The following is a 26,100-nucleotide window of genomic DNA, read 5'->3' as shown; positions in this document are numbered from 1 at the left end:
TTCTTCTTCTTCTTCTTTCAATCTTCATCTTCAACATTCAATTGTAGAATAATGCCATACTAATTAAACCCTAATTTCGACGCACGAATTTCGTGTTTTCATCAAACAATCTTCAATTATTTCACCACAAATTTCGTATTAATGCTAACATCCTATAACCTTCTTCGTTCTCGTTTTCGTCGTTCTCACCAGCACTGGTTTTGTACAATTATTTCTCTCAAACCGGAGAATCAACAACCACCGCCAACCACCGCAACTACCTCCTATTCACTTCCTTCTAGACGCTTCCTTTTTATTGGAATTGATGCTCGTCGAAACATTCATCACAGTCGTCATTACTCTTTCCATCGAAGTGCGTTTCTCTTCTTCTTCAATACTCGTTTTCACAATAATCAATTATCTTAACTTATTTCAATTTCAATTTCATTATTTTCTCTATCTGTTTTTTTAGGTTTCTTTACAAGAGCTAAACCAGCTCAGATAATTGAATTCAACGATCGTCACAGGTTTTAATTTTAATTTTAAAATGTTTTTGTTTAGTTTGGCATTATATTGTTATGTATAAAAAAAGTTAAATTTGAATGTTTCATGTATGCAATTTCTCTTTGTTATCACTTTTTTCTCAATGTGGGATTGGGCTATGAAATCACGAACACAGTCACGACACTCAACATTGGTTACATTCAATTAATTAATTTTATCTAATTGTTACTATTGCTGTGTGTGGTATTTGTGTAAGTGTTCGTGCTTCATAGATAGACACTTATAGTAATTTAGAAAAAATGGATGTGATTGGATGTAAGTATATGTCGGACATTGACATGTGTCAGATGCCAGAAATGATTTTGATTTGAAGTGTTTGTGTTAAAGAGGGAATGTGAGATAATGCTACTTTCATAACACTTTTTTTTTATTGTGTGCTGTTTTGTTTTTTCTATTGTAGTCAGCGAGCTGTTAAAACTGCATTGTGGTGTAACTTTCTTGTTTTTTCACTCAAGTTTGGAGTATGGTTTGCTTCGTCTAGCCATGTTATGTTAGCTGAAGTTGTGCATTCTGTTGCTGATTTCGCAAACCAGGTAAACTAGTTGACGTTGTTTAATGTAGGTTCCTTAGACTGTGTTTGAATTGATGGAAAGAGTTAGAATGGAGTAGAATAGTAGTATATATTCCTTCGTTTGGATTTGTTTAAAATGGGATTGAATGAAACACGAAGAATGAATTACATTCCACTCTATTCCGTTAAATACCTCATTGCTGCTCATTTTTGGCACTCCAATTTGGGGTTATGAGATGGAACAGGTCCACTTTTCCATTCCATCATAAAATGTCCAACTAATTTCCATTCCATTCCACTCCCCATTGAATATCCAAATACAGCCTTAATGTAAACAAGAAACTAATATGTGATATGTATCTTATTTTGTAGGCGCTACTTGCTTATGGTCTATCTAGCTCTAGGCGTGCACCAGATGCTATTCATCCGTGAGTTAGTTACGCAATATTGATTATATTGTCATTCCCGTCCTCCCCCAATTTTTTTTTTTGTTACACATTTAGTGCCAGACTGTTTTCAGTTATTAGATATGCATTTACATGTTGTGTGATTCATTAACTATTATACATGTAATGAATGGATAAATGGATGCATAGATAGTTAAGCCTTATCACTGTGAAATTGTGCTTCATTACTTATTGTGCAAAATTTAACAAGACTCAATATAGGATGATAAGTTATTCCATCCATTTCTATTTTGTGGTATGGATTGGGAAATGGCTTTTTTCATTGCATGGATTTGAAATTTAATCAGTCTGGCGAAATGGTGATGTTTTCTATTTCTACAGTTATGGTTATTCCAAGGAAAGATTTGTTTGGTCATTGATATCTGCTGTTGGGATATTTTGTCTTGGTTCTGGGGCTACAGTTGTTCATGGAGTTCAAAACTTGTGGATAGCACAGGTATTCAATCAAACTCAATATTTGAAAGAAAAAAACTTCAAATTCTTTCATCATAAGTTCTTCTCAATTTTCTTATTTTATCGATTGGTCTGTGAATTTTCTCCTGTTTAATTTATTGATCTTTGAGAAACTCCTTTTCAGCCTCCTGAGAACATGAAATTAGCAGCTTTGGTGTTATGTGGTTCATTCCTCATTGAAGGTACTATTGTCAGGATTTCAATCAGGTGCAATCTTTTCTGCTTTATCTGTTTTGATCCTTTCATTTTTTTAATGGGTATTTTTCGTTAGGTGCGTCTCTTGTTGTTGCCATTCAAGCTGTCAAGGAAGGTGCAACTGCAGAGGGAATGAAGTTAAGAGACTATATTTGGCGTGGACATGATCCTACATCCGTTGCAGTAATGACAGAGGTGAGCTTGGATTCTCTATGGTGTTGCACCCTCTGCAATAGCAAAAACAAGTGTAAGAGGAGAGAGAGAAGATGGAAGGTAGATGGGGAGATGATGAAGAGAGAGGGATAGAAAAATCATGAGAGAGATGGAGAGGTGGGTAGGGGCTATAGAGGAGGGTGTGCTGCAAAGGATCCAAATCCATCCGAGGGGGAAAACGGTTTTGTATAAAGTGAATCACTTCTCACCTATCACATATTTGGCTGTATTTTTCCTCAAAAATGGTTAAGTAAAGCTAGTCACATTTTTCCAGTTATCTCACTAAATGGAACTTCAATCTAAACACTCCCCAAGGGCCATGAAAAATGTGTTTTTTGTCCTTATGTAAGTGAAAAAGGAAAGGAAAGTGACTTTAAACTTGCATTGCTAAGAGTTGTTTATTAGTCACTCTAATGAGCTAAGCAACAAGAATTTTTTGCCTATTTAGTTTTTTAAACTCCTGTAGTAATGGATTAAGATTGTGCCCTTGTATTTGTTTTTATAAATAGTTGCAAATTATGCAGGATGGTGCTGCAGTAACTGGCCTTGCTATTGCTGGGGCGTCATTGGTGGCTGTGCATTATACCGGAAATGCCATTTATGATCCTATAGGCTCAATCCTGGTTGGCAACTTACTTGGAATGGTAAAGAGGGCTTAGAAGATAGCAAATTTTCCCAGTCGTTTTGTATCGTTTTTTGTCTAATGTTGTGTTGAATTAACCATACAGGTAGCCATATTTCTCATTCAGAGAAACCGACATGCTTTGATTGGTAGAGCTATGGACGACCAGGATATGGAAAAAGTACTCAAATTTTTAAAAAATGATCCGGTACAAGCACTAATTTCTACTAAAATTGCATTATAACTCTATGCCATTCATTTGACTAAGGTTAGTATAATGCTTTTAGGTTGTAGATGCTCTCTATGATTGCAAAAGCGAAGTTATTGGGCCTGGATTCTTCAGATTTAAGGCAGAAATAGGTAATCCCTCACATAGTTGTTCTGTTCTTGATCTCTATCTAGTTTAGGCTGTGGATATAATTCTGAAGTTTATTTTTGTTTATAATATGGATCTGTAAAATATGTCTTTGAATTCTAACAGGATCCATTTACTAATGTGTTTTCAAAGAGAAAAGACTTAAAAGTTTTAAAAACTAACATGTCAAATATAGGTTATCCCTCACATATGCAACTTTTAAAAAAAAATTAACATGTGTGGTCTTGGCAGTTGTTGACATGAGAGGTCATATTTTATCTCAATAATATATCGATTCTTTTATATCTGACATCCTGTAATCATTATGGTTTGTACCATGCTACCCTTTTCAAGTTTTAACTTAAATAGCTTTTTACTATTTTCCATTCTCACTTTCTATTACAACTACTAACTAGTGCTAGTTGTAGATTAAAGGTAGTTTTTATGTAGAGTGAAGAATATCGCTTTTATGACCTATCTTTATTTTGTTATTTTTATGCTAATCCTTGTAACGGACTGTTGCATCCCCCACCCCTTCCCAAATTTTTTTTCTATTTTTCACAAATTTTGCAATTGAAAAGGCACTTTCAAAAAAAAAATTAAGGACAAAAAAACGGACCTTAAGTTGAGTATTGTATATAATAAATTCAAATTTCACTGTCTTAATCCATAAACATTTCAAATTTGTAATTTGATCATTCTGAATGGAACAGATTTTAATGGAGAGATGGTGGTACAGAATTATCTTGAAAGGACTGGGCGTGAGGAATGGGCCAGACAGGTTAATACTCTTCTTTATAATGTTCATCTAAAACCTTAAACAATATGTTATATGTTATTGTTATTCTTTCTATTGTTATTAATAGATGTTTTTAATTGTGTTGCACCTGTTGAAAATATGTGGTTGGTAGCCTGCATGAAACTGTACTAGTGCATCACAGCACTTCAACTTTAAATAATAATATAGGCCAGCTCTTGGTGTATGACTAGTTTAGGTTACCCTCTTTTGCGATCATTCTACCCTGTTTCCCCTGCCAACTTATAGTTTAATATTTAGATATGTAACTATCATAAGAACCAAGTTGATTTAGTATTACCTCTAAGTTTTAATTATTTACAGTTTAGTGAAGCTTCAAAGCAAAGGGATGATGCTGCCTTGATGAAGATTATGTCAAATTATGGTATGCCACAGTAAAACTGATCCTTTTAATCTTGCAGATTGAGAAATAATTACATGCTTACAATTGTGAGTTTTTGCAGGTGAGGAAGTAGTTACAGCGTTAGGAAGTGAAGTTGATAGATTAGAGAAGGAGATCCAGAATCTTGTTCCTGGTATCCGGCATGTCGATATCGAGGCCCATAATCCGACAGAGTGAAAATTTTCAATAAATTTAAGATCTCCTCACTCTTTCATTTATCTTGTCTAAGCATTTATGAATATTGATTTGGCTTCATCTATTATCATGAGTTCTTTTTGGCATTCTTTCTTAACGAAATATGAAGTTTCAAGTTGAGTCAATAGCTCTTGATAGATTATTGCAAAAAACAGTTATTCTTTTTTGTTCCTCCTAACCTAAATATGTACTCAGGGTTTATGAAACCTATTAGTTCAACCTTGAGTGTGAAGATGTAAAAATCTTGTGTGATATAGAAATAGCTGTGTTTGGATTTTGTAATATTCTTGTCGGTTTTGCGCGATATGGCTGAGACTGCACTTTTGATGTGGGAGAGTGACACTCAATGGAGGTGACTGGCCTCAATCCTCAAATATGCACAAGTCGAAGTTGTGACCTTTTTCATGTGCTGGAATTCCTCTCACTGGCAGCAAATACTAGTTTTGGACTTCATTAGAAGCAAAAGTAACTAATTGCATGTATATTTCGTACTTCTCATTTAATTTTGTGTGAAAATTTGTTATGTTGAAGGATATTTTGATGATAATAGCTTTAAATAGAGTAAAATTAGTTAAATTTTGGCCTATTTTTTGTGACTATTTTTTTTGTTTATATTTGAGTTCTGAGAAAGGAACATACTTGGTAATTCATTCATGACGAAACGTAAGTAAAACGTAAGTAAAGTCATTTACATTAAATTTTGTTAACCTACTTCGAATCGTAGCCTAACTTTTGCTTTGGATATAGGGTCTATGATCATTCAAGATTAAGTCCGAGTTGTGATCATTGTTATGAAAATTTGGGAATTCATTGGACAGGTGAGAGTTGTTTTGGATGGTTAATCTATGATTAATCAATACTTGATTATGGAAAAAGTTAATAGAACATTAAAGTAGTGTCCATCTTTTGTCAAAAAAGTATTGTCCATTTAAACCGGGGAAGGGTAGTGCTGAGAAAATTTTACCTATCGTCCCAATATTTTGAAAATGTTAAATCTATCCTTGAATTTTTTTACTATTTTACCATTCAAAGATTTTCGAATCAAACAATTCAAGTTTTTTGATATGTTAAAGATTTTCAAAAATTACTAGAAAATCTTTTATAAAATTTTGAAAAGGCAAAATCATTTAAAAGAAATTTTTGGTATAAAATGTTGAAAATGTTTTAATTGTTAATAATGCGTTGACGATTCTAGATAATGTCTCTAAACCACACTGAGCTTTATTGCTACCTGGTATAAAATGTTGAAAATGTTTTGATTGTTAATAATGTGTTGACTATTCTAGATAATGTCTCTAAACCACACTGAGGTTTATTGCTACGAAGTCTCTTTTGATAATCATATTATTAAGTTGTGTTCACTTTAATCATAAATGATTGTTACATTAAATCTTATTTATGATAGATATGTGTAATCAAATAAATTTTGTATTTATTTTTGTGAGATTCATAATTTTATTTATTATTTCTCATATAAAAAATCACAATTTTGAAAGAAAAAAAAAACATTTTTAAAAACTGCTTTTAAGCATCCGAATTTGTTGGGACCACCCTGTTCATAATACACCATGACTTCCAATTGTTTTTCTGCAAATTATTTATGTCTTCATCTATCTTAGCCATTGTCTCATCAAGTCTCAACCCTTTGGCATTATCTCTCACTATCATTTCGAGTTTTGCAACAACTATTATGGAGAATGGAATTAAACAAAATCAGGAAGTTGCTGAGAAAAGAACACAATCAATCATCACTATGACAACAAATAAATAAAATAGGTTTTCTTTTGTTTTTTTATTCTTGATTTTTCATAGCTTCCCTTCACTTTAGATAATCTTATTTTCCTTTGTTTTTTTATTCTTGATTTTTCAGAGCTTCCCTTCACTTGAGATTATCTTATTTGAAGTCTCTTGAACATTAAACGTAGATACCTATTTTAACGGATTTAACTTAGATACTTCGCATCATATTTGTACTGAATTTTATATTTGATTCCAAATTAATTATTTTTTTAGTAAGAATTATTTTTCTTGTAAGGTATTTCAACTGATCAGAGGTGAGTTTTGACTGGCTTCTAGTAAAGTATAAGAATAAATTGTTATTTGTGAAATCCAACATTGCTTTATAAGGAGACACTTTTAAATTGTGCTCTAAATATGGTGCCAGTACACACTTTTATTTTATAACAAGCTTATTGTAACAAGGCTGCTTATTCTATAGCAAGCTTATTGCGTAACACTTTTATTTTGAGCATATCTTATGCCAAGTTTTATCAATGAATTTTCATTTGGCCTCCAAAAGAAATTGGTTTTAGTTACATGTGGATAATATAGGCTATAGTGAAAAAAATAATAATACACTAATTTAGCTATGAGCTATAGTGGTGTGATGCTGCAGATAAATGGGAAACTTGTTCTGGTTGATGCATGTGTTGATTTGTGGAGGCACAATATGTGTATCTATTAGTTTTAATTGTTTTTTATCTTACATGTTATTGTATTAGAGATTTTGTCATGGTTCACTTTGTATTGTGGTACAGGATCGCTTTGGCATGCCTTATGCCTTTTAAGGTCATAACTACTTATAAAAACATGCAAATGAATATCATCAAAATTCAACAATGTAACATACAAATGATTATAAATGCAGTTACTATTTTAGCTTGAACATGTCAAGAACATGAGAATTGGTGTTAATCAGGTTTATTATATGACTACCCGAATGACAAATTAAAAGGAAAAAAGGAAAATCAAAATAGGAGTAACGGTTAGGATCCACATTTTTTAGTTGAAAAATTACTTCCCCAACACAGTTTAACAAGCAGATGAACACATCCCGGGTCAGGATTTTGATGTCCATTATTTTCCATTTGTAACCCTTTACTTGATACATACTCACGCAATAAATATATGAGATTTTAGGTCCAAGAGTGATTTGAAATCAACCAAGAACAAAGTATTGGACTAACCTGTTCTAGAACAAGAGGAAAAAATACTGGAAAGCAGTGATCACATAGAGAACAAGATATTAACAAGATCAAAGATGTTTCTTTTTTCTTGATAGTTTTTCCTTTTCAAAAGAAAAAAAAGTAGAAGTAACATGTAGATAAAAGAGTAAGTTTTAGAGAAAAGCCTCCATAACTCGTGGGAGGAAAATGTTTTTTCCAAACTAATGATCAATTACACGACCTCTTAATACTGATGGTAAAAACCAATATCCCTTGAACTGAAATTTAGCTATTCATACTACTATTTAATACAAATATTTCAATCATTGAAAAATAGCTTTATAATCCTTGAAAAATTGAATTCACAATTTACAAACTAAGAGTCTTCCTTCTCATCTCCTTATTTGGAATTCAATTCTTCTTCATTTCCCACCCTAGCCGCCCTTCCTTAACAAGATGGCTCGGAAGCCAAGCAAAGTCTTACGTTATCTACTATCTTTTTTTGTAGAAAGAGGAGCTTATAAAATTCCACCTATGTAGTGACTCGCATTCAACAACTAAGAGTCTTCCTTCTCATCTCCTTATTTGGAATTCAATTCTTCTTCATTTCCCACCCTAGCCGCCCTTCCTTAACAAGATGGCTCGGAGCAAGCCAAGCAAAGTCTTACGTTATCTACTATCTTTTTTTGTAGAAAGAGGGGGGGTAAGCACACAATGAAATAGGTGGAGAGTCACATTTCTTTATAAAGCCCAAAAGCCCGTTTAGCCCTTCGGACTAAGGTGTGACCAAAGGATCTCAGTGTCGGAATGAGTTGAAGACGAGATGTGGTGTCCAGTCCGATAGGGCGAGGCGAGAAGGGGAACAAGGATCAAACATTTCAATATTTGATCCATTAATCAACATATACCATTAGGACATAGTTAGCATTTTTCTTTAAAAATAGCATTGATGGGTTGCAAACTGAATGTATGCCGTAAAAATTCTAAATCTCACGTATATGTGAATTTAACTTTAAAAAACATATCTCTACCCAGTAAAATTCAGCACATACTATTAGAGGTTGCTATGTAAAAGTATGCAAATTTTGAATCTCATAATTTTGAATTAGACAGATGAAACTTCAAAAAATGAAAAAGAAATTTGAGCTGTTATGTCAAACAAAAAGAACAGATACCTAAGCATTAAAATAAACCAAATCATACTCATAAATCCATAACTCATCAATCTCAGATAAAATATGAAAACCAAATTCAAGCTTAGAAAAAACAATTTATAAAAGTCAATCTGCTATTTTCAAAATTTCAGATGAATTTCAGATGCGTAAATGTCTGATCTTGATCTAAAAGCCAACAAAGAAATATTGATTGTCCCTTCCTAGATGATTGAGCACTGGAAAGGTTTAATTCATCCTCCTGATTAGCTCATTGATGAAATTCTCACGGTTTCCAGCATCACCTCCTTCAACATAATGGTTACGCTTCTTCTTTAAGCCACCCAATGGAGCCTTGAGCTTGAATGGCCAAAGGAAGTTGTTTGCCTCCTTAAAATGTGGTCCAACTGTCAAGATCTCGTGGATAAGATCTTCGATGCATATGATTCCATGCTTTCCTAGACCCTGAATGTCATCCAAACAAGTCAGGACCATGTCGTAAATAAGAGCCAGTTAGTTACACAACTTATTTAAAAAATTAATCTCTATTTGGGAGTTTTCATCTGTTTATTACAGCTATTGAAAATAATCGGAATCTAACAATTTCCAATGAAAAACTATTGAGTCGCTTCTCATAAAAATCATTATTATAATTGATTTTTCTTTAAATGATTATTATTACAATATACAAACACAAATCAGCTTGTGCATTTAAAATATATAAAAGTAAATTATTGCACCTGCTCAATGACGGAGTTGTCGGTGAGAGCAATCCGCTGCCTGTCTAGCTTTCCATACCCTCTCTTGTAAATGAGCTCCCTAACACTCTTCAAATTTGGGTATCTGGAACAAGATTGAAAGCCTCTTGAGTGTGACAAAAATGATTCATTGCTTTTCAATCAATACGAGATGGAAGTTAACATACCCATAAGTCACATAAGGCTCAACCCTGTGCAACATGTTCATTGTTGCTTTGTTAACTTTGAGGAATACACCATTGAAAATCTGTTGTAAAGAACGGTAAGGATCCATAAATTGCTTTTATACCAAAATTAAAATGTAACAAATAGTTGATTTTAAATTGCTATTCACATGGCATCACAGACTCCTCAGACAACATGCTATCAGTATGTGTTACAAATGTATTAGGATAAATGAGACAAAAATGCAAATTCTTACAACCTTCAGTTTTTTTTACAACTAACTTAAAATTAGGCAGTATCTGTATCCAATGATATTACCTGTCTCAACCGAAACAGTTGCAAAATCTTTCTTGTCTTTGGGTCCATGGCATTAATACTGAAACATAAGAGTAAATAAGAGTTAGGACAACAAAAACACCAAAACATCTAAGTAGGCAACTAGGATAGAGTTCTCAGACAATTATATTATACAAGTATTTAGAAAACATAATAGCAAATACAACCTTTTTTATGGATTAAAAATATCATATGTAACTTAAATATCAGAAGAAGTTTGGCAAGATGTAGGTCCACTCATAGTCTCACTGTTAGAATCACAAATGAGGGGATTATGTTACATTGTTACTGACCTCACCATTAAAAATTATTTAGGTCCAACTTATTATTTAAATAGTAGAACTCAACAAGTTGGAAGATTAATTACAACACATATAAGCTTACAAGTCCTTTACCAATATGTAAACAACAGAGATTTATTTATATTTACAAGATAGTAATCCAATCTGAAAGAAAACCTCAGCATGAAGTATAAACAACTAAACAGAAAACACATACCCACGAATACGGATAATAAACACGAGCTTAGCCTCTGGATCAACATAGAATCCACCTTTCAGCTTAGCCTCGCGTTTCAATTGAATCAATTCCTTATCCTATAAAATTAAAACAAAACAACATCAAGATTAATTACTGAGCAATAAATAAATAAATAACCAGAACTATTAGTATAAAGAGTAAACCACCGAATTGCATCCTGAAATTGTAGAGCACTCTCAAATATGAATATTTCAAAAACATCGACCCTTTCAAACATTACTCACACCAGTACTTCGTAATAAGTGGTTAAATATAGGGACAAAAATGTGAATTTGATAGTAATATTAGAGAACAAATTTATAGCAAGTTATTTAATATAAAGACCAAACTGATTGTAAATGGTTAAATATAGCGACCAACTTGAGAACACCTTTGACAAAATGACTGATATTGGTTATGTCTGACAGAGTCAGATACTAATCTCAGAGACCTAATTGAGAGCATCATACAAGTTAAGCGACAAATTTCATGGTTTAGTCCGCTATAACAAAAGACGACATGAGTTATGTTTGAACGATGAATGAACCAAACAAAAAACTAGTAGTGACGTGAAATGGAATAACATGTACCTGTTCCTCATATTCCTGAGAATACTGCTTAGCTCTGCTGTAAATCAGCTTACGATTCTCAGCTCTCTTCTTCTTAGCAGCTTCACTTTCTTGCTTTTTCGCCAAAGCCCATTCTTCTTCCCTTTTCTGCTTCTTCAACACAGACTCTGGAACAATTGATTTCGCCTCTTCACCCATCTCTGTTATCAATTAGACGCAAATAAAAAAAAATCAAAATTCCAACCATAATAATAAACTTAAAAATTAAAAATAACATGATTGAACATTATAATTAAAACTAAACTGATAGTATTCAACGTTAATCTACCATCAAAATAGTCATAAAATCATGATATTGAATAATAATGGAAAATCATTTGATGACGAGAAAGAGTGAAAATGAAAACCGTAGAATCATAGAAATCTTACCAATGGTGGATCTACGCAACGGAATCGGAAAAACGAAGGCAATGTGAAAGAGTGATGATAGAGAAATTAGGGTTTACATAGTGAGTGAGCAAGTGATTTATGGGCTCTTACTTAGGGTTTTAAAATGGGTCTAGATAGTGGGCTGGCTCAATAGATCTGTGAAATTTTTATTACATACCCCCAATAACTGCTTTCTTACCCCACATTCAAAAAATATATATATACTCCACTATATTCAATTTATGTTATGAAAAACTAAAAATTTGTATTTTTCAAAATACATTTGTATTCTAAAAATTAATTTAAAACCTTTTGAAATTAAGTTTGTCGTTAATTTTCTAAAAAAATTCTTCGACCATTGTCTGTTTTATTTTTTTCTTTTTAAAGGTAAAATGGGATTTTAATTAAAATAAAGGTAAAATTTTCAATGAGTAAAAAAAAGTAAAATTTTCAAAATCTATTGGATTGTTTGTTTCTTGGGCTTGTAAACCCGATTTAGAGCCTAGAGAATTATTTTTCTTTATTGGAATAAATTTTGGGCATTGCTATCTACAATCACATTAACTATTTAAACTTTGGTTTCTTTTGTTTTACAAAATTTCACATTTATATATGTGTTTTTTTTTTACTAGGAAGATGATCAACAGAGTAATTTTTGTTACAATCTTTAAGTAAAAAAATTCATGTTTCATTTTTGTTGTATTTTTTGACTCCGTATCTTTTTACTTTATATTATTTGAGTTTTATATTTATGTGGGATGTGAGCTATCAAATCTTAATATTTTGACCTTCATGGTGATTTTGTTAGTAATTTTAATTTTAAGAATTACATAGTCGATGTTCATGTTACTCTAAACATAGATGTCATGTCTATCGTGAATACTCTCTAACAACCTTCTATGATTCTTGATCATCATCATTCTTCTCCTACTAATTGGTCTCCTTGTGTTTGAAAATCTCCTTCCACCGTAGAAATGTGTTATTGGGTCTCTAAATATATAAAGTCAAAACCAACTAATATGGATTAATTGAGCATAACAAAACTCTATAGTATTATCTAACAAATCAAACTTTACTTTTTATCATCCTTGTATAAATCCATAATTTGTTGTGTTCACACTCATAATTAAATATTATTTTTATTGCCTTTTTGGTTAATGTCTCTGGAGTGGTTTTTGTTTGGAGCTAACTTTTGCTCTATTTGTTTTCTTCTTTTCCTATCTATTGTATATTATATATCTTATAATAATAAGTGTCTCAGCAAAAAATCCAAAAAATCCATATTTATAATTTTAAGACATTATTAATATTAAGTTTAAATTAGTCATTTTAATTTTATATTCTCTCTATTTTTTTCTATCTTTTAAAATTCAAATTCAAATTTTAAATAATCTCCACTTGCACTTTCTCTCACTTTTCACTTTTCTCTTTTATATTTTTCAATGTACTTTATAACTCTCGTTTTTTACTTTTTCTTTCATTTTAAAAAAATCTTCACTTTTTCTTTCTTTTTTTTTAAATCTCTTTACTCATATCCTCTAAATAACTTTTTAAATTTATATATTTTTTTAAAATATATATAAAAGAGAAAAATGTGTAGTAATCAAATTAACATTAATAGTCATTTTACAACTATCATTAAGATAATTTAAAATTGTTATATTGAGATTACAAGGTTAGCTCTTACTACCGTACTAACACTTCAAATATTTTAAATTTAGAATTTTATGTAAACCTATAATGTTAATGTGTATTTTAATGTTAATGTGTATTTTAAAATATTAATCACTTATTAAAAAAACGAATGTGTGTATAATTTATTTATCAATAGTTGATATTTTTTATTTTATTCTCTAAAATAAATTATTCACTTTCATCTAACACAAATAATTTTTTTCCTTAATCTAATTTTACAAATAAGTTTTTCAATGATTAAAAATATATTTTTACCACAAAATTAAATAAAAAAGTATATATATTTTCACTTTCTATTCTCTTCTCTCTCTTACATTTTCATATTTTATTATTATTATTATTAGTCTTTATTCTTTCCATTTCTCTCATCTCTAATTTGTTTTCTTCATATTTTATTATTTTGTATTATTTTTCCAATTTTATAATTTGTTTTATAACATATTTTCTATCTATTATATATCTATTAATAGATATAAAATATAATCTTACTAACATATGTTTATCATAAAAATATATCTGTAAAACATAATCTCTAGCACAAATACCTTCATACCGAAATTTAATTTTATAACACATAAGAGAAAATTTTGAATAACGATCATGATGTGTATTTTTGTATATTCATACTGTTGGTATTTATCTTTATATTTCTTTTGTATAGTCAAGCTGAAAGTAAAAATTATTCTAATACTTTGTTTCTTTTTTTTTATGAGATAATTAAATTTAAGTGAAAAAATAATAATAATTAATTTATATAAAAAATATTAATAATTGTCATTTACGGGTCAATTAGTTAGTAAACGACTCTCCGTAAGTCAATTAATTATAAATGAATTCGTAGTTATATAGAATGATATTAAGGATCAATTTGTCTATTAACAAATATAAATTCATATTTTATTATTAATTTATCTATTGAATATCTAATACATAAAAGTGTGATAAATTTTTATATGTAATTAAAATTTATTTGTATAAAGGCAGTCTTTCAATTGATACACAACGACTTGAACCCATACGAAAGCGCATATATTATGCTAGTTGTAATAAAAATATAAAGAGTTTAAAAAAAACTTTAAGGTTCACTTGAATAGAGTAATTAAAAATATAGAGAATTTAAAATTATTTAAGCAATTTAAGTGTTTGAATTGCATTTTATCTATAAATTCTATTTTTTAATAGAGTAATTATTTATTTAAAGTTGATTATTTTTATAGATTTTATAAGTTTTGGAGTAAAGTATATATACGTGTTTGATTTTGAAAGTTAAAAAGTCTAAATTAATTAGAAAAATAAAAAGAATTCAAATATATAAAGAAAAATATGAAAATACAAGTATTGTGAAAAGTGATTCTACACAAAAGGTCATTTGGAAAAAAAGATATTTTGCAACAAATAAAAATTTCAAAATTGCTCATATTGAAACGTCAAATATTTTTGCATTTTTGCAACCTCTTTTAGGCATATCAAGTTTGATCTTAGTAACTTACCTTCCACATATTTGGATCACTTAGTCATATTAGTTCTAATATTTCTTATTTATTTGATAATTTACAAAAGTGTGTCTTCATTTACTTATATTTTCTTGTTTGTCATTTTAAATTATCTTATTTTTGTCTTAGAGTTTTTCTTCTCGAAACTATCGTGTTGATAGCGCTTTTGTGGACTTGTTACATTATATTTGGATTCTTTGATTTAGATTATTGTTTAAGTTCTTTTTAAGAGCTTGAAAGAAGAATTTGATTGAAAAAAGACAAGAGTACACATCATTGAAAAAAGTTATTATTGAGTGATAACTATAATTTGATACCAAATGATGTGGATTTGGATTGATTCCACAAGAGATGAAGGATCTAGGATTTCTTGAAACCATAAGGTAAAATAAAAAGGTAAAAGAAACAAATAAACATGAGTTATATGGAAAAAATGAAGAAGACGCCATAATCAATGATGATTGATAAGCCAATGAAGAATTGCTACAGTGGTAAGAAAGTTATCGATAAGATTCAAACAAGTTATAATTCAATAACTCAAAATGAGACATATCTTACTTAACATTATCATTAATAGAAAACTCTAAGTCATTTTAAACTTTATCCAATATGGGACTCTTACAAGGTATTTATAAAAGGATCTACACCTTATTCATAAAATGAGTTAAAAGATAAACTAAATTACATTTGTGGTCCCTTAACTTAATTTCAGGTAACGTTTTAGTCCTTTATCTTTTTTTTTTCCAACTTGGTCCTTTATTTTAATTTTAAGTGACGATTTGATATTTTATGTTTTAAAATTTCAACAATGATATCCTTTTTTATACAAAAATTCAAAAAAAAAATTCAATCAAAACTCATAAAATTAATTATATTCTTCAATATAATACAAATTTCATCAAATTCGTAACGCAAATCTTCAAATAAACTCATATTTTCATACTTTATTTGATATTTTTAGGAATAAAGGACTAAATCGGAAAAAAAAAAAAAGATAAAGGACTAAAACGTTACCTGAAATTAAGTTAAGGGACCACAAATGTAATTTAGCCTAAAAGATAATTCTCTAGAGCATATTGGACTTACAACACTTAACTAGAATTATTACGATTCAAATTAAACAGAAATAACACTAAAAAATATTATAAAATCTTAACTTGGAATATTCTTTGTTTTTTTTCTTCTCTTAAGTAGCTCATTTTAGATCCTCATCAATTTCTAAAATATTGTATTCCACTTTGCATTTATGAGACTGAGAAACACAACAATTGTTAATAAAGACAATTTAAAAAAAAATTATTCTATACTCTTATTTATTTATTGCTATTTCTTAATACATGTGCAATAATATGGTAAATAAAAATTCATTGTTAAAAAAAGGATTAAATATATTTTTAATCTTTATAAAATTTTAACTTTTCAATTTTAGTCTCCATAAAATAAAAATACAATTTTCAGTTCCTACAAAATTATTAAATAAAAATATATTTTTTAGTTCTTATTATTAAATAAAAATATATTTTTGAATAAAAAAATTTCAAATGCATTTAAAACTATATACAAAGTCAGGGGCTAATATACAAGCAACGGGGCTCTTGCCCCCATAAAAAAAAAAACTATTTTGATAATAGTATTATTTTATTTTAAGTCCCATAAGATAAGTGATTAGATGATTTATTAATAACATATATATATATATATATATATATATATATATAGAGAGAGAGAGAGAGAGAGAATGATATATTTGACAGTGTTGACAATGAAAAAGTTATTGAACATTTTCATAATATGAAATCTCGTAGATAATAATTATAATTTATAGAAGCTTTTTTTTTATTTTTTTTTTATGTATTTTGAATTTATTTAAGCATTATTATATTGAGATAAGATAAAAATTTTCGTAATATTTTTCGTTGGTCAACATATATACACTACTTTGTGGTCCCCTACAAAAGAAATTTTCTAGATCTGTTACTATAAAAAGTTTTTCCACAAAAATAAATTTAAAATTTAATTTATAAGTTTATATTTTTGTTACTTTTATCTTAATTTTTTTATATTTAAAAATTAATATTTAATTCATCAAAGCTAAAAACAATCTAAATTTTTGTAAAAGAATTTTTTATAATATTATAAATTTATATGCTTACAAAATATTATTCAAAAAATTTACCGTTAAAAAATAATTAAATATATTTTATTTCATAAAAAACTAAATCTGTTTGCATAATTTTACATAAACTAAAATTTATATTTATACTTCACATAAACTAAAATTAAAATTTTATAAAACTAAAAAACACATTTAACCCTTAAAAAAGAAACTAAACCTACACTATTGGTAAAAAATAAAATAAAAAACCACACACCAAAACTTATTGTAAAAGTAAAATTAAAAGAAAAGAAAAACGTGTGACGCATTGCAGCTGCATGCATGCCAAAAATAGCTACTAAACAATAATAGTTGGTTCGGTGATTTGTACATTGGTGTGTGCGCACGATAGTTCTTAGGAAGTTTCCACGAAATTGCCTTAACATCCTTTACATCATTCATTTGTTACTAACTCTCTTGACTCAATCTTCTTCTTCTTCTCATCAAATAATAATAATCTCTCTCAAACACTCAAATTATACCTACTTCTTATACAATCTAAATCTCCTTCAATTTGTAACTTTGAGTCAAAAAAGAAAAGGCTCCATTTGTAATCTATGCTCATGCTCAATCCTACATATTGTTTTTCTCAAGGTACTTTTTATTTATTCATCATACTTCTAATTTATTTCTCATTGCATACAAATTCGAGATTAATTTCGTATATACGGACTTTAGAAATATTTATACAAAAAATTAAATAATTTTAATGATTCAACAATCATGACTATGACTGATTTAATATGGACAAATTATTTATATACATTTATTGTATATATGAATTAAATGAATATTATGCTAAAAATTGAACGGTCATGAATTTTCTTATAATTTTAATGTAAATATCTAAATTTATCATGTTGTGGAAGTTTAAATTCTTTTACGATATTAAACTTCATTTGTGTCAATTTTATATTTCTTAATAAATTAAATTTTATAATTACTATAATTTATTGTCAAAAATAAATAAATCATTATAATGTGATGTCATTTATCACTCCAAATAAGTGTTCTTCATTTAGATAAAATATATCGCATTTTTATAATTTTTTTATTTATATATTTCATTTTGGACGAAGCATACATGAAAAGTGGCAATTAGTGCTACCCGTTGGCAAAGCCATTGGATCAAAATCCAACATTCATCCTTGTTTATCTTACCATTATTACGTGTTAATTTTTTTAATTAGGTAGGACATTAGTTTCTAACTTTATTTATATAAATCGACATTTTTAATTTTAATTTTGGGTGAACTTGATATAGCATTAGTATATGCATCATGAGAATGGTTGCATAAAATAAGACTGACTAAGAATGAATATGATGTATTGTAAAATACATGGTCTTCTCTAATGTTGTTCAAATCCGTTAAAATTTGTTGAATTAAGTATAGTAAGAGATAAAGTATACTTTTTATGCATTTAAAAATTAAGTGTTGGTAGTTGCTGCTTGCTCAATCTCTCTTCAGTCTGTTTTTGATGTTGTGTTTAGTGGATTAATTTGAGCCAAATTAATTAAGCATGTTGAGATAAGATAAAATTAATTGATGGTGAATAAGTTTACAATTTGCCAAAATTAATGCCTATGATATTTCTTATTTTCATTTTTCAAAATTTGTATTGATTTTATTTGTTAACAATGAAATTAAAATTTCATTGAAGTGAATAAATGCAACAGAGAGACGATGAGATGGTACTTATGAATGAATCATTTTAATAAATAATAAAAATAATTTTTTGATGTTTTCATTGTTTTGAAAAAAGTGAACAATAGCTCCCTTCAAGAGAGCATCTTATCTTCTAGATATCATATACAAATAATATAAATTTTAGAAAAAAGAAAGAAAGAAAAAAAAATTATATATCTACAATATATATAAAAAAATTATATTCACAAAATAAAGAGAGGTCCATAAGATATTTTTCAAAAAAAATAAAAAATGTGAAAACATTGTTTTCATTATCTGTAAAAATACACTCTCCTAGCTTGTTTTCCATCTTCTCTCTATCATATTGTGCACTATATGAGTATTTTATTTTCTTGTCAGCAATTTAAAATAAAACAAATTTTATAAAATAAACATAAAAAATCTTTTCAGCAACTAAACACAATGCTTCTTTTTTATGAAAATATGTTTAAAGCATTTCATTCACAATAACTTATTTGATACAAAGTGGTACATCAATCAAAATTTGAAAACTAAGTATTCATTTGCTTGTTTCATAACAAATAATATCACCAAATTCAAAAGATGAAAAGTTAGCCTAAAATTACAAATAGTATCACCAAATTCAATGACATGCAATTTATTAGAATTGAAGGCATCCACAGGCAAATTAGAATCTAACTCAAAATCAAAAGCACCAAGTTGCTATTAATGGTACCAATTCAATGCCAATAGTAATTGAAGCACTTCACCTATATCACAATTAGGTGTAAACTTGTGGTTATACCGAATGGTCGTTTTTCTAGTTTGATAATAATTCCATTGTTCGATTAAATTAAGATACCAAATTGCATATCAACAAAATTATTCCATAATTTATTGTTAGGTTAATAGTATTTTTCTCACTGCCATATGAGACAAATTAGACTTTAGTCAATGTATACTTTTTTGGATTCTATTCTTATCATTTTAGATTTCTTCACTTTTGGTTTTTGGTGAAATATGACAATAAAAATATCAATGTGGTAAGTAAAGTCAACAATTTTCTAATTATGCGACAATTTTTATGTTTCTTAGTCAACATATTTTATTAGAATGATTAAATAAAAACATTAATAATTATTAGATAGCAAATTCATCGGACAACACAAATTCAACTTCTTAAAATAGATTTTCTTCAAATAAATTTTGAGCAAAACCTAAAAGGAAGAATTCATGAAATCCAACGACATCTAAAAAACCTAAAAATACAGCATCACAAAATTTCAAATCTCTCAAATTTCTTTTAAAAAAATATAATTAGTGTTACTAGAGTACCACACGTGAAGCAGAATATTCCGAGCCACTCATATTTTAACGATATAACAAATTTGGTCCATTGCTTTCTTTAGGGGATTTATATCTTTTAAATAGAATAAAGTGTAAAGTGAGAAAATCAATAGTTATTAACGTGATAAACTCATGATTGTTTTTTATTTATTACAATATATACCTTTAATTTGTCAGCTTTAAGTTGTTATGTTATTGTTGATATTTTTTATTTTACTCTCTAAAGTGAGTTACTCATTTTACAATAACTTCTCATCCAGAGCCGGAATGATGATGTACCTACAAATTCTCATGTAGACACCTCACTAGCCCCGATTGTTAATACCATCATACTCATTGTATTTTGCTATATAGCTGTCGGTTAACACCCATGCATCTTCTTGCATAAAGCCAAAGGGCATATTACAATTCTACATCTACATCTTAAAAGTATATTTGATGGACAAAATAAGAGACAAAATAGAAATAAGTTATCAAATGGTATTTGAATTTAGTGTTTGATAAACAAACATAATATGATAAGTTTATCTAGAATTGTATTTGTAGTTGAAATTTCTATCGTGAATATGAGTTTAGTTAGAAACTAATAAGATATGATAAAAATAATAATTTACTTCTCTTATAAAATATAATTTAAAATATAAAATTGAAATCTAATAAAATATGAATATAGAAAAATTCTAAAATATAAAATATAATAAATACAAATATTAAATATTAATAGAATTTGATATTAAACATAAAAGTAAAATGTTAATAATTAATTAAAAAAATATTTATGATTTTATCACAATGGTAGTTATTTATTTATTTATAGAATTTAATAAATTAGTATTCAAAATTATAGATATTTATGATTTTATTACATGAGTAGTTTTGTCTTTTTATATAATTTAAAAATGTATATAATTTTATCACAAGGGGAGTTTTGCCATTTACATATAATATGTAATCATATCTTTATTTAGATTATCTAACAAATAAAATACAATTATTTTGTAACTCGTGATTTTTTGTTTAAGTTTTAAACTATTTATTTAGTAGTATAAATGGGTAGTATTTAATATAAAACTATTTCGTTATTTATTTAGTTTTTTAGTTTTTTGTTGTTGTTAATTTATAATATTTTAAAATGTATTAATTTAATTTGAAAAAAAAAATATTATGTAATCACTCACAACGGTAATTTTGTTATAGTATATATATATATATATATATATATATATATCATGTGAGATGTGTATCAAATACACGACAAAATAAAATTTTGTTATCATGTTTGTTATATGTGTGTCAAACATAAGATAAGAGGATATTTATCGTGTCACTATCATATTCTATCTTTATCTAATTTTATATCTTATAATGTATTTATCTTATCATACATCAAAAGGACATGATGGTTTGCAATGGAACAATAAGGGAAGAGTCACCCATAAACAATTTTATTGAGCACCAATATATAGTTATCAATAGTCCTTTAGCACACACTATAATCAATCGTTGTTGATTTGCAACGCATCCAACCGAACAACGACACCACTTTATTCTTCAAAGTTTAAACCTTTTATGATCAAATTTAACAGTGCAACAAAAAGTAAAATTACAAGAGAAATTATGAGCTAATGATCGAAAGGAAACTTACAAAAGAATATAGAGAGAATCTAAGACATGAGTACGAACTATCCAATCATTGTCTGCCAATCCCTTTTTCCTCCTCTCTATTTATAGTGCAAAGTCACTCAATAGTTTGTTAGGCATCTTAGCTATGATGCTCATTATTCTCCCTTGCTCACATGGTTTTGTTGCCAACAGTCATTGCACCATAACAATTTTTGTCTTCTTCTAAATATTATCGTTTACATTCGTTACATTACCCCCTATTAAGAACAACCTTGTCCTCGAGGTTGAGTGAATGGTAATTGGATTTCAACATCGACCAATTCTCTCAAGTTGCTTCAACAATAGCGAGTCCTTCCCAATGAATAAGTGAAGTAGCAATGTCAATTTACAAAGAAGGGGGTTTGAATTGTAAATTCACCTATTTAAAATTTTATGTTAAAAACTTAAGAAAATAACTCAAGAATGATCTTAGTTATGAAAACAGAAAACGGAGAACATTCTTGGTTTTGGAAACAGAAAACGGAGAACGTTATTAATTAGTTAAAATCACATTTTTAGTTTATCTATTTAGCTTTATAATCAAAATGGCTGAAAATAAATAGAGATAAGGAAGAGATACCACACAAATATATATCTGGGTTTACCCAACTCGGGCTACGTCCATTCCTCACAACTGTGAGATTTTCCACTAAGTGTTCAAACAGAGAACGTTATTGCTTTTACACAGTTTTTTGTTACAATCAACCTTGATTTGTAACAACAATTCATTTCCATCCAGAAAGGATTCAATCAAGTCACCTATCAATCTTAAGAAGATTTTTACAACAATACTCAAACTATAAACAACCCTTATAGTTTTGAGTTTACGGACTAATGATTTAAAGAGATTGGTTGAATCTGATTATGCTCAACTCGTGTTTGAGAATAGATTATTGATAAAAGAACTCAATAATACAATCTAGATATATGATGATGAATTCATGACTGGTTCTTTTGCAAATGAGAAGCTTTCAAGTATGTAAGTGTATGTGATTGATGGATTTTTCATAGCATTTGAAGTTTTGTCATTTCCTTGAGTTTGGGGTTCCTTTTATAGGCTTTAGGTTGTTTAATGACAATAAAAAAGAGTCGTTGGAGCTGAACTGATCGCGGTAGATCGAGTTTATCCCTGAATAGTGTGACAAAGTGATTGTTGAGGTATAACTTGATTAACAACGAGTTGTAGTTAGCTATTTGCGTACCCAAGATAGCCAACAATGTTGCACCTATAACCAAATTGTCACCAACAATGGGTAGCAAGTAGACATGTATTTGAAGTGTGTGGCTAAGAAATTGGACTTGAAACTGCTCAATAAACCCATTTGCTATCAAGGTGTTTTCGTCGCCTACCATAACTTGAAAATTTTCAGCATTCATAAACTGCAATTTGAGAAAGTGAGCCACTCGGGATTGAATAAAATTGTATGAGTTCTCACTGTCAAGCAATATTTGAATTGTTAACTCCATGATTGTACCTATAAACGCATTGTGCCTACTACCAGAGCACCTTTTAATGCATTAAAGGACAAGTGATGTGAGGAATCAATGGGTTCAAGGTCGGGTATTTCAGGTTTTGGTTTACTGTTTAGGGTTAAAGTGTTTAGGTCAGGGGGTTTGGATCATAGTGAGGGTGAGCTTCATCATCGGTGTAGAGTAGTAAGGATTGTCTGTTAGGGCAACAATGGGAGTAGGAGAATTTGGCGCACATGTATAGTAGAGACCTTTCTCACGACATAGTTGCATTTCAGCGGCCAAGATATATTTTGTAGTTGGGTAGTGGTGTGGGTCAGGCATTTAGGGTATGAAGAGTTGGGGTTAATGATGTGTTTCGGGTCGGGTTTGATGTGTAGGGTAAGGTGGGTCGGGAATGTGTGGATGACATATATGGTTTGGGCTTTGGTCGATACTTTTCTTCAAAAAACTTGATAAAGGAAACCTCTTTTGAGATGGGGAGGGGGATTTGGGCTATCACACCACGTCGTATGTCCGTTTTGAGTCCGCTAATAAAATAGTCTAAGATAGTACATCCCCTTACTCCGTATACCCTATTTGCCAAATATGTGAATTCAATGTAATACTCACCAACAGACTGAGTTAGCTTGACCAGGGAAGAACAAGAGCAATCATACAGTGACGATCCAAATTCTAGCTCAAGACATGTGAATGCAACTCATGACTAAAACAAATAATTTCTAATGAGCATTTGGTACCATTGAACAACATCTTTGTCGAGATGAATATAAGCTATGGTGAGACGTTGATCATCCAAAGTGGCATAATAGTTAAAAAATTGCACGACTTTTAAAATCGAATGCAAAACATTTGAACCATCAAAACATGGAAAATCAATTTTGATGTTTCGTACATGAAATAGGGTTGGCGGCGACGATGATGGTGGAAGGGGTCCACTGAAGGATGCTATTGGAGAAGATTGAAGTGTATGAATGCTCATTTCTAGACAAACCAAGTGTTCAAAATCAACATCTTTATTTTGGGCGTATTCAGTATCATGTTACTTTATCATGTCCATGACGCGTTTCAAATTTGACTGAACTTCTTTGAAATAAGTGTTTTCTGCCACTAGAGTTCATGATTAAAACATCAATTTGTTATGGTTAGATTTAACAATGCAATATAAAATAGAATTATGAGGAATACTAGCTCAATTTATTCATGGTAAGTTTCAATAGTAAGTACACTATGAGTCATTTCATGGGATTCAACAAAGTACAAGATAATTATGAGCTAATGATCAAAAGGAAACCGACAAAAGAATATAACAAAGAAGTACTAATTGTTTGTCAATCCCTTTATCCTCCACTCTAGCTATGATGCTCAATCTTCTTTGTTGCTCATGTGGTTTTGCTGTCAGTTGTCATTGCACCATAAACATTTTTGTCTTCTTCTAAATATTATTGTTTGCATTTGTTATAAAACCTTCCATATTGTGCAGATAATTTATACCATGTAAGGTTTTTTCAAATAACAATGAATGAGTATTTCCGGAATAACTAATGTTTATATAGAAACGTAACAATTGTATCCAATTCGCCCATAAACAACTGATATAACTTGAAATCAAATATGTAATATGCATTAAAAATGAGCATATCATCCACAATCTCCCAATATCAACCAATAGAATCATACAAATATTCATCATAACTCGCTAGATCAGATGTGATATCCAAATATCAAACAAATCTCATCAAATCAGCCAACTTCAATACAAAATAACAAAAACAAGGAAACATATCATCCATGATTTCTTCCAACCATAAAAGAAACCACAAACAAAAAGACCAAACAAAGCATAAACAGTTAAAAAGATACCACACTAAGTGTGGGATGAAATTGTTGATAATTACGGTTGAGTTTAAGAAAAAATAAATAAACAATTAAAGAGAAATGTAAAACTTGAAATGATAATATGAAAAATTATGATACCATTAGGATAAATACACCTTTATATAGTGTCATAAACTAACATAACTACTTTTATTTAATCATAAATAACTACCTTAATCTAATTATAAAACATATCTAACTAACTATATGCAACTATATCTAATAAAAAATCAACACCAATACAATCAATCATAACTTCACAAGCCACATACGATCAAAAACAAGATCATTCAAATTAGGATATCAAATCACACATGATATCCACCCAATCTCAACAAACCATCTCAAAATAATCCAATTAAATGAAAATTTTGGCTACATAAGGGAGACTTGGTTGCATGGAGAGAAACACATTCACCAAGGGTTCAGAGCGAATCAAAGAAGATTAGAGAAAGATCCAAAAGGATTAGTGCGAATCAATCGCAACACAAGACCATTTGTTCATCTATAGAAACTTGGATGATTATTTCTAGTCTAGTCTAATGTTAATTTTTGTGCGAGTGTGTATATATATATACATGTGTGGTGTGTGTCATTAGATTAAAATTTAATCATACTTCTATTCTCCAATGTGATGACATTGTTATATATACTTTGGCAGCACACTGCACCTACGTTTGCTGGTTGAAAGAAGTTAGAGACATGGTTGACATAGCTACAAGTTCAATTCTTTGTTATGGGTGTACACAATTGTGTACTTGCTACTACATGTTTTCCTGAATCGTGATGGAGTCATACATATTACTTAGGTAAACATCGTGTCTTCATTTTAAAATATAATTCATGAAAATGAGAGTACACAAACACATATCAATAGTAATGGTTGACGTTAGGTCATGCTAATTAACAATTTTTTGTATGTATATTCTTTTTTGAGCCAAAGGTATTTCATCAACTACCCAAACTTGTCGAGGTTGAACTTGGGGAATCATTACCAATTTTCTGCATATTTAAAGGGTACGTATTTTCATATATATATATACACACACTCAATGTACCTATTATTGATTTAGATAAGATTTATTTATATTAAAAATCTCAAAATTATAAAATATATATATATATA

The 26,100-nt window shown here is 29.1% G+C and overlaps 3 protein-coding genes across 3 annotated transcripts in view; 2 read left to right on the top strand and 1 right to left on the bottom strand.

Moving 5' to 3' along the window:
* LOC101493243 (metal tolerance protein C4) lies at positions 1-5,035 on the top strand. The gene is made up of 13 exons (XM_004506958.4): positions 1-352; positions 452-506; positions 944-1,076; positions 1,427-1,482; positions 1,843-1,957; positions 2,099-2,156; positions 2,246-2,364; positions 2,907-3,026; positions 3,111-3,212; positions 3,292-3,364; positions 4,073-4,140; positions 4,480-4,540; positions 4,620-5,035. Exons 1-13 carry the CDS (start codon positions 142-144, stop codon positions 4,733-4,735), a joined length of 1,287 nt encoding a protein of 428 aa, XP_004507015.1. The 5' UTR covers positions 1-141; the 3' UTR covers positions 4,736-5,035.
* Positions 5,036-8,880: 3,845 nt separating this feature from the next.
* LOC101492681 (large ribosomal subunit protein uL30y) lies at positions 8,881-11,768 on the bottom strand. The gene is made up of 7 exons (XM_004506956.4): positions 11,626-11,768; positions 11,218-11,396; positions 10,607-10,704; positions 10,091-10,148; positions 9,775-9,854; positions 9,590-9,692; positions 8,881-9,314 (listed from the first exon to the last, which is right to left on the bottom strand). Exons 2-7 carry the CDS (start codon positions 11,392-11,394, stop codon positions 9,099-9,101), a joined length of 732 nt encoding a protein of 243 aa, XP_004507013.1. The 5' UTR covers positions 11,395-11,396; positions 11,626-11,768; the 3' UTR covers positions 8,881-9,098.
* Positions 11,769-17,419: 5,651 nt separating this feature from the next.
* The window catches only part of LOC101492347 (calcium-transporting ATPase 9, plasma membrane-type), a 27,706-nt gene continuing 19,025 nt past the window's right edge, over positions 17,420-26,100 (top strand). The window contains exons 1-3 of the mRNA XM_073369865.1: positions 17,420-17,562; positions 25,636-25,783; positions 25,912-25,991. The gene's annotated coding sequence lies outside the window, so the exon portion shown is untranslated. The remainder of the gene's footprint in view (positions 17,563-25,635; positions 25,784-25,911; positions 25,992-26,100) is intronic.

This window comes from Cicer arietinum, chromosome 6 (genome assembly GCF_000331145.2).
Source record: "Cicer arietinum cultivar CDC Frontier isolate Library 1 chromosome 6, Cicar.CDCFrontier_v2.0, whole genome shotgun sequence".
Taxonomy (NCBI): domain Eukaryota; kingdom Viridiplantae; phylum Streptophyta; class Magnoliopsida; order Fabales; family Fabaceae; genus Cicer; species Cicer arietinum.
Note: the sequence above shows the minus strand (reverse complement) of the source record. Positions and strands in the feature narration are given on the sequence as shown.